The 10,130-nt window shown below is 40.7% G+C and overlaps 1 protein-coding gene across 1 annotated transcript in view; it reads right to left on the bottom strand.

Moving 5' to 3' along the window:
- Positions 1-7,067: 7,067 nt before the first annotated feature.
- Positions 7,068-10,130, bottom strand: part of ago3a (argonaute RISC catalytic component 3a) — a gene marked incomplete at its 3' end in the record, with an annotated part of 70,686 nt that continues 67,623 nt past the window's right edge. The window contains exon 17 of the mRNA XM_079838142.1: positions 7,068-7,337. Coding sequence (XP_079694268.1) covers positions 7,068-7,337 — 270 coding nt within the window. The remainder of the gene's footprint in view (positions 7,338-10,130) is intronic.

Genomic DNA, 10,130 nt, shown 5'->3' with positions numbered 1-10,130 from the left:
AACTCAAGCAAATGATGAAGGACAAATAGCAGTATCTGCTTCTCGACTCCACTTAAAGCACCGGATGCATCAAACATCCTTCCAGGGAAACGTGTATGGCTAAGAGTTTAGCAGCTCTGGATGAAAACAATCAGCTTTTTATCTTTTTTGGAATAAAGTCAGTATGGTTCTCCGTCCCGTACAGAGATGAGATGCAATGAGCCTCTTCGCTGGAGAGCTGAAGAATGAGGTGGATGATCTAGTCAAAAGGGCAAGGAGGATGTCATCCAACACTTCAGGCTTGTGCCGGCCCCGCCCACTCTGTGGTTGTGCTTGTGAGAGGATGACGTCGAGGGCATTCGACCCCCCCGACCCCCGTGACTCTGGCCGACGATGCGGAGACTCCAGCCGCGAAAGCACTCCCTCAATAAATACACCGTTAAATATTTCCCATATATATTTCCAATATATTAAAAGAAAAAAAAAAAAACACATTTAAATAGGACAACAAAATAAAAAGTTGGCTCAATAAAAGAAGAAAAAGATACGCGTTATGATTTAAAAACAACTCGTTTTCTAACAATTAGACTTCTTGCTCTAAAATTGTTAAGGATATTGTTGTCAGGCATTAGTCAAGCAATATACTGTAATATCTGGAGGAATCTCAACTAAAACATATCCACCAAATAGATTTTGCACAGGGAAAACGAAGCCCATATTTCTTGCATTAAGCACATTTCTCCCAAACGTTTAGAGCGGGTTTGTATTTGCTGCATTACTTTAAATAGGCATGAATGAAAGCCAATACTACATGATTTATGAATACATTTTAATACTATTTTTTTTTGCATGATGAGAATTTGGAGAGGGGGGAATGCATTTCATCGTCATTAAAATAATTTCATTTTCTTTATGCAAAATATAATTTCTTATTTGTGTGTCGTACACTAGGGATGATATTTTGCTTGACAAAAATGAAGCATATCACAGCAACAAATACAGGTGTTGCATTTTCTTCACGACAATTAATCATATTTTCCACAATGTTTTGAGCGGTTTTGTAATTCCCATCATTTGCAATGTTGATAAAATGATATTTGCTACATTACATTAAAGGGTTAGTTCACCCAAAAATGAAAATTCTGCCATTAATTACTTTCCCTCATGTCGTTCGACACCCGTACAATCTTTGTTCATCTTCGGAACACTAATGAAGATATTTTAGTTGAAATCCGATGGCTCAGTAAGGAATTAATTTCCTCTCTCAAGACCCATGAAAGGCACTAAAGACATCGTTAAAAAGTCTCTCACTACAGTGGTTCTACAATCACTTTATGAAGCGACGAGAATAGTTTTTGTGCGAAAAACAAAAAAAATAACGACTTTATTCTGGGCCTCAGACGTGAACTCACGAAGCACCGCGACGCATGCGCGAGAATATGACGTTGAGCGCGGTTCGGGCATCCATGAAATGCACACTTTAGCAGTTTAGAGACGGCGCGTCTTCCTCTGCTTGTAAACAAAGCTCTGCGGTGCTTCGTGAGTTCACGTCTGAGGCCCAGAATAAGTTATTTTTATTTTTTTTGCGCACAAAAACTATTCTCGTCGCTTCATAAAATTATTGTAGTACCACTGTAGTGAGATGGACTTTGTAACAACGTCTTTAGTACCTTTTATGTAGCCTGACGTCGTCATACTCAATTCTAGTCAGAATATGAGTCTGATGCTGCTCCGTTGGGCTGTGAGTCCTGGTTCGGTTGAAACACGCCCCATAAAGACCTCAACTGGATAGACCTACAACCAATCAGAGCAACGGAGCGACGCATAACGTTAGTTGTCAAATGTCAACAGAACTCAACTGCACTGTGTTGCCATGTCCGCAGGTTGAAGCGACCACAATTATGTGATATTTAGACCCAGGAATGTGAATTTTAGCTGGCAGCCCTGCCAAAATAATACATTTTATCCCCCAAATGCCATTTTTTTCCAGAGCCCCACCGGAAAGTTATTGGGCTTGTTTTTGACTAGTTTTGAGTAGCAATTGAGGCGGGTTTTGTAGTAAAAGCTTGGCAACCCTGTCTGCCCGCACGCTGGAATAAGTAACGTTAGAAGAAAAAGATGAGCGTAAACGTGCCGGTGTTGTAAAAAAAAAAAAGAAAAAAAAAAAAAGAGTTCTCCATTTAGGATTAGAACAAACTCAACCCAAGCGCTCTTTGGTGACGTGGATGATTACGTTACTGTTTATCATCTGTCCATCATCGTCTAAAGCCCACCCTGACAATTTCATTGGTCCGAACAGTTTCTGTACGGGCATAATTACTCCTCTGGATCACGTCCAGACCGAACTGCCCGAGCTCAGATGTTGTGGGCGGAGCTAAGTTCGGCTGGCATCCAGGCTAGCTTTTATGGGTCTTGTGAGTGTAAATTTCGTTGCTGCCAATGGAGGCCTTTCTGAGCCATCGGATTTCAACAAAAACATCTTCATTTGTGTTCCGAAGATGAACGGAGGTCTGACGGGTGTCCAACGACATGAAGGTGAGTAATTAATGACAGAATTTTCATTTTTGGGTGAACTATCCCTTTAAATCAGCAACAACAAATACTAGAATGATTTATGAATACATTTTAATATTATAATATATATATATTTTTTTTGCATAATGAGAAATGAGAGGGGGGATGCATTTAATCATCATAAAAATTGTCACAATGACAAAAAACGGTTTTATTTACGCAAAATATATTTGCTTTGTGATGTAAATGTCGTACACTAGAAATTACATTTTGTATAACAAAAATGGAGGACATTATAGCAACAAATACAATAGTTCTATTATTCGCTTTATTTTATGACAATTAAGCACATTTCTCCCAGCGTTTGGAGCGGTTTTGTAATTCACATCATTCTCAATTGTGATAAAATGATATTTGCTGCATTACATTAAATCAGGATAAATGAAAGCCAATGCAACAAATACTAGCATGATTAAGAAATACATTTTAATACTATATATATATATATATATATATATATATAAATATATATATATAAATAAAGGTGACAATTTAATGAGAATTTAGAGAGGGGGGATGCATTTAAATGTCATAAAAATATGCCAAAATAGGCTTAATTTTCTTCATGCAAAATATATTTGCTTATTTTCGTTTTGTTTTGTTGGCGTCGTGCACTAGAAATGACATTTTGCATGACAAAAATGAAGCATATCATAGCAACAAATACAACTGTTGCATTATTTTCACGACAATTAAGCACATTTCTCCCAGTTTTGAGCTTCATTCTCAATAGTAACAGAACGATTCGCAGTATTACATTAAATCAGCATAAATGAAGAGCTATATTACCGTGGTGTACAAATGCATCATGATTCGGAGGATTCGTTTCATTGCCTCAATGCACAAAAACAGGCTTCATTTTTGCCATGCAAAACAATTTCTTCAATCGGTCTTGAAATGTGAGCAGGACGTGTTCTTCCGTGAGATTCACCCATTCACTATAACTTTTGCAGCATACCAAGGTAAGTGAGGTGCAGTGTTTTGAGATCTACATCGAGGTATATCCTCCTGGACCAACGGGCACCCATGTGACAAAATACAGGCCATGGGGTTAAAACATATACTGTATGTCGGTTTATATACGGGCCATTGCACATTGAGAGGGATCGATCAGTCACGGCAATAAAAAGACGTCACCGGAGCCTTGTGTAAACCTCGATTAATCTCGCTCAAGTTTCCCTCGGCAAAGATTTCAAGAGCTGGAGACTTTTGCTGGAGTACATGAAAAAAGGGCTTATTGTGGGAGGGAAAGGAAAAGGAGAGCAAAGCACTGTGACTTTGTTTCCTTGTTTAGGTGGCAGTCTTTAAAGTGCTGTGCTAGGCTTTCCTGTCCAGGGTCAGGCCGTGTCATATGAGTGTCCGCTCTGCCCCCTATCTAAAGATAGCACATTCACCTATAAGAACGCTTCCATTGCATTGGTCCGGACTCCTAATACAGTATGATACAGAACCGTTCGCTCGTATACTTGGCATATATCATCGTCACTTATAATATCTGAATATACAAAGAGGCACAGAGCCTCCCGATCGAGATAAAAATGTGTTCGTGCGTGTTTGCATGTGTGCAACACCTTCTTCAAGGTAAGAATAAGACTAACATGCTCTTTGATTTCTCACTTTAGTCTCAGATTATTCAGCACCATCATGAGGAAAGGCACTTTCTATGAACTCTGAACTCGTGTTACGTTTTAGACCCTAAAAGAAGACCCTCCCAAAAAGCTGGAAAATTAAAAAAGACGAGAGAGGAGAGGAGAAAATACGCCGTCTGACTGGGAAGTGGCCGTTTGGCTTCTAGGTTTATGGATAACGGAAGCCACGTCAGGCAACAAACTCACGAACTGAAACTCTGCTACGCGCCGACCGCCTTCCCCGCAACGACATCTGCTACCACAGCTACTCGCTCCGCTGCCGATACAACACTAACACTCTGTACAATCTTCGGTTAAAACGGTTTGAAGAATCGTTCAGCTAAAAATGAGAAAATTACATGAGCTTTTTCTCACCCTCGTGTCGTTCAAACATTCACAAGAAGCAATTTCACAGAACGTCGTCTAAAGCTGTTGACTTATGCAATGTATTTCAACTTAAAAAAGCTACGTTTTTGTGCTTCCTCACAATATTAAGTTTAGCCAACTTCACTTTTTAAGTTGACTCAACTTAAAACTTTAAGGCAGCACAAACCCGTTTTTTACAGTGTAGCAAGCTCCAAAATGACTGTAAAACTAGTCTAAATGATTCACTGATATCCTTTGCTTTTGTTGCAGCAGCTCAGACGCTCTTTAAAACACCCCGTTCAGCGATAGAAAAGTGGGCGAGTAAATAATGACGATCACTTATAACCCAACTATCCATTTCTTGCCTAAATAAGAGGCAAGGGTTAGTAAAATATATATTTATATATATTTGAAGATAAAACTACACAAAAATAAAATCGCAAGACACCTCGTCAAGATTGCTTCTTAAACTGATAGCTGTTTGGCATCCGCACACAGACGGTTTTACTTCCAAGGCTCTGAAGCACCAATAGTGGTTTCATTAGGGAAGGTGAAATAAAAAAAGGGCGCAATTTCAGCAGCTGCTGTTTTGATGCTTACAGCCTCACTTGAACCACTTTTGACAGGCCTGATGGGCAGAAAACATGATGTACCTTCCTCTACAGGTCCGACCTCTAATGCACACTTTAAAAAAAAAAAAAAACCCTCTATATCACTGCGTTAGTTTCATTCTTAACAGGCGATTATTCATACTTTAGAATTGAAAAAGAAAACATCTGATTGCATAAAGAGTTCTGGATTTTAAAAAGGGCTGAAATTGTTATTGAAAAGTCATAATTATGCATTAAAATCACTTTCTTTGTGCAATTGACCGTAATCGTATTCTGACTGGCCACAGTGCTGTACCATTCTATGCAATTAAATCAAATGCAAATCAACAAAACAAACAACAAACACACAAAACGACCAAATGTGTCCTGATGAGAAACTCCCCCCTCGGAGTGAGAGAAATATATGCAACCAGCACCATTTATGCATCCCATGTTCCCATCTTTACACATTAAGTCTCTGCCAATCGCTGATGCCGCCATGGGCCGCACCTAATAGCACCATGCATTACGCATTGTTTAGTGCAGATTATCACCTTTAAACAGCTGGACATGCTTCAGATGGCGCACAGAGAGACGGTAAGGCACCCAACGCTCACTGCACCGAGATGCACTCTTCAAGTAAAATGCTATACTGACCCCTAGTGGCCCTCCAGTGAACGAGCACACATCAGGTGCTGTGAGAGCTTCTCCTTGAACACGCGTGGCCCAGAGCTGCCAATCGGTCCCTCGTGCTTAGGCGAAACCGAAGCATGAACCCAACAAGTACAATAGCAGCGAAATCCTTTGAACAGGCAGGGCAGTGAAAACCAAGACGTTAACGTTGAGTTGAAGCCGCTCTGGCTCCTCGCATTTTAAGAGATTTTTTGTTAAGGCCGTACAGGCGAACGTGGTCGCAACTGTGCCCTTGTTTGGACTAGATGAGGTGCGTTCGTTATTCCCGACAACATCGTTTCTCTTCGACCTCCCCGACATCAAGCAGGCACTTGTTAACAACACTACGGTCAATCGTCGCCTCTACTTTCGCAAAACTATAAAAGTGCCACCTTAAAAACCAACAGCCTTTTTCACCACTACGGACTTCCAGCGAACCGCCAGTCTTTGCACAGGAGGTATTCTCATCCCGCGAATGGATTATTGCACTAAACTATGATCTGTCGCACAACACGGACTACGCATTTCAAATTGAGACAAAGTGCAGAAGGGAAGTGAACAAGACAAATCTGCTAGGAGCGGCGATCGATCGAGACAAATAAATATTGGAGGGAATTTGGGGGTTAAAAAAGAAAGAAAAAGCATATCAAAACATGATCACTTTGCATTGTAGTACATGAAAGCTCACAGGCCAGGTAGATATTACTGAGCGTAAAATGGGAACATTTGCTTTAAAAATCAACGGTCAGCTTTCTGCCCCCCTGGCGGGGTACGTCATAAAGGACTTTACGCTCGGCAATGGCACTTTTCTAACAATAAAAGCTTGTTTTTCTGCTTTAAAACGCTAACGCACAATTGGTTCTTCACGACTGACACTTTAACACGTAGTTAAGTCACCATTGGCTACAAAAATAATTGAGAACGGGAGAAAAGTACATTGAGAAAATTGCGTGTGACGCCTCTATCCCCGAAGCTTCCTTTCTTCCGAACTCAGTCTTTCCATCCGCTTCCTTTCGAATCTCATTTGGGGGGAAGGGGGAGGACAATAGGAGGAAAAAGTGCTGTTAGAAAACGTTGAGGTACAAGGCGTGATGGGCAGGGGAAGTAATTAAACGTTACGTCTACAGACAGGAAGAGGAGCGGGGATATAGACAGGCTTCCCTTTTGGTTGTCGTCGAGGGTTTGGAGGGGATATGACAGAACGGCCTCAGTTGGCTGGTTTAATATTGCATAATAGCGCCGAGGTCCACGTGTGGAATTAAAGCAGGCCTTCCTCGTCCTGCTGCACAGTGTCGGGCTGAGCCGTGCTTCCATCGACCCTTCGGGACGCACAGGCTTTTGGGAGGTGTGACTGCGTGTGTATGTGGTTGTCGGTTTCATGTGCATGACTAGTCGAACGTGGGCTTGATGTGAGCTGGCTTAGGCAAAGTACATGGTCCTCAGGGTGTCGTGGTGAATCTGCACCGCTTTGGCCAGCGCTTGGGGATCCCGGCCGTTGCTCTGCCCGGAGACGTGGCTGCCCTCGGCACTGAAAAGAAAAAAGAGGGAGGCTGTGTTACAGAAGGCAAAATGCTGCATTTTTTTGCAACCGTGCATCATTTGCACAGGGTTTCTGCAGGTTTTTTAAATGACTTTTTTCCAAGCGCGACAAGTGTTTTTTTTTTTTTGCCAGTTTCAGCCCGACACAGTTCTCATTTTCACGTCGTTTTAATAGCAAATGCACTACTGGCGCATCTGTTCGCCCATGGGCGTCTGGTCTGAAAACCAGGGGGCGTACTACAGAAACTTTCTATCTTAGGTCTTAACTTAAGATATGATAAGTTAATTTAGATAGTTTCTGTAATACGAAATTGTGAAAAATCCTAAATTAACTTATCATATCTTAAGTTAAGACCTGAGATAGATAGTTTCCCGACGCAGTTCTCATTTTCACGTCTAGTGTCACGTTGTTTTAATAGCAAATGCACTACTGGCGCATCTGTTCACCCATGGGCGTCTGTTCTGAAAACCAGGTGTGTTCAGGAGCATTGTTGGTGTGTTGATATTGTGAGGAACTGAAAACGACAGCGCCATTGACCAACACAAACCTGCTCTAAAGTCAATGCGCAGTATTTTTTGTTTTATTTAAAGAGTGTGTTAGTAATATGTGCCTATAGGCGGGTACACAACATGCGTACACTTTGATTATTACACACACAGGGCACACAGCAGCACACACACATTTTAAAGGGGAGATGAACTGAGAAATCAACTTTCCCTTGAGCTTTTGATAAATAAAAGGTCATGGTAATATATGAATATCCTGTAAGTTTCAGAGCTGAAAAGTTCCTTGTTAGTCAAAGAAAAGCTTTTATTGACACCAGGCCCAGAAAATGAGAGCTCTCAGAATTTGCGGATCTCTTGCGTAATAGGACCTAGACGCCGCCTCTACAGATAAATATGCTTTTGTAGCCCCGCCCACCGACTCGTGAGCTAAGGATCGTCACTGCATAAGCTTCCTTCTGAACACACACTTATGTGAGTAGGCTAAAACATGTTTTTATACATGTTATTTTTTTTGTATAACATTACAGATAGTTTGAAATCTATTGATTACATACCTTAGCACGCTGTCACAGGGTGGAGAAGGTGTTATTGAATTGGTTCACTCGTGATCGGACTAACGTTATGGGCCAAGCGCGAATGTGTGCGTCTCCGTGCGACGCGAGTGAGTGTGTGTGTGTGTGTGTCCATTGCGTGTGTTTATTGCACGTTACGCCCATAACACACCCATGACTGATTAAGAGACTAGGGACAACCCTTTTGGACCATGTGCCTGGCGCTCCGAACGTTTTTCCCGTCGTTAAACTAGCAAAAGTGGATTTGGACACGCCCTAAGAGCACCTGCGCCATGAGCTGCAAACCATGCGCTCAGGTCGATAAAATAATATATAGATATTTTACAAGTAGATGTTTAGACATTTGTATTGGAACAAAGGACAAAAATACTCACATGCAACATTTAATGCCATGACTTTATGAACTTAAGACTTTCTCCTCCGATTTAAAACTTAAACTGAAAGACGACAAACGTTTTAGTCACACATTACCTTTCTCAATGCCTGACTACAAGGCACATCATTACATGGATCACATGCTAAAGTCACATGGCTACAATTACTTTTACTCAATTTTGTACAACTGTAAGAGAAATCTTCCTCATACATTTCATTCATACAGTGAAGACTATGCAGTGTTTTGTTTTACATTTGATTATTCGGTTTCTGTAGCATTTCTTACTTGGATACTAAACAGACCAAATTGCATCTTTGTTCTATTGTATTTGTTGTTATTTGTAATAACTATATCTTGTTTAAAAGCTCTCTGCATTTTGTTGTTTTGTTGACAACAACATAAACGTAGTAAATGTAAAAACAAAATGGTTAAAAAAAATACATCACAAATGTTTGGAAATACAGATACAAAATCAGCAAAAGATACTGGTGGGCAGGGCTCCAGACTAACTTTTTTCACTAGGAGCCCAACTGAATTTTAGGGGCACAACCAGAAATTTTAGGGGCGCACACCGTAAATCAACATGCTAACCAAATCTACTAATTTCCACTGTATTACTAATGCATATAGGGATGGGTATCGTTAAGGTTTTAATGGTATTACTACTCTTTCCGAAACTGCTCATCGATCCGGTAATTTATTTATTTATTTTTATAAAAAAAAAAACATAATTAAGAACATAATTAACATGGCTTTATAATCTGAAAAGTAAAATATCTATAGCAAAAGAAACCGCAAAGTTTGAACAAAAATATAAATCAACTATGTGTAAATGGACCAGTGTGCAGGCATTCGGAAGGTCTGCTAACATTAATATTACAGTAAAGAACAAACCTACAAAGAAATCTAATTAAAGGGGTGGTAAACCACGATTTCACTATTCTAACTTTAGCTAACGTGTAATGTTGCTGCTTGAGCATAAACAACATCTGCAAAGTTACAACGTTCAAAGTTTAAAGCAAAGGGAGATCTTTGCTTTTAAAGAAATCAGTTTCTAAGAACTACAGCAAACGGCCAGTAGGCGACTACACACATTCCTCCAGGGCTTGCTGACATCACCAGGCTCAATATTTACATAAACCCCTCCTCCGAGAATATTAAATAAGGGGGGTGTGAGGCCATTTTGTATCGCGGCGCTGTTGTGGTATTGTTAAGGCCTGTACACACCGGGACGAATATCGCGCGCGCTTATCGCCAGCGTTTTTCGGCGCGTCTTGAGTGTTCACACCCAAGCGATTTTCACTGGCGTTGCGCCGAGTGAACATGC

Source organism: Gobio gobio (genome assembly GCF_949357685.1).
Source record: "Gobio gobio genome assembly, chromosome: 15".
Lineage (NCBI taxonomy): Eukaryota > Metazoa > Chordata > Actinopteri > Cypriniformes > Gobionidae > Gobio > Gobio gobio.
This window is presented reverse-complemented; position numbering and strand designations above follow the sequence as displayed.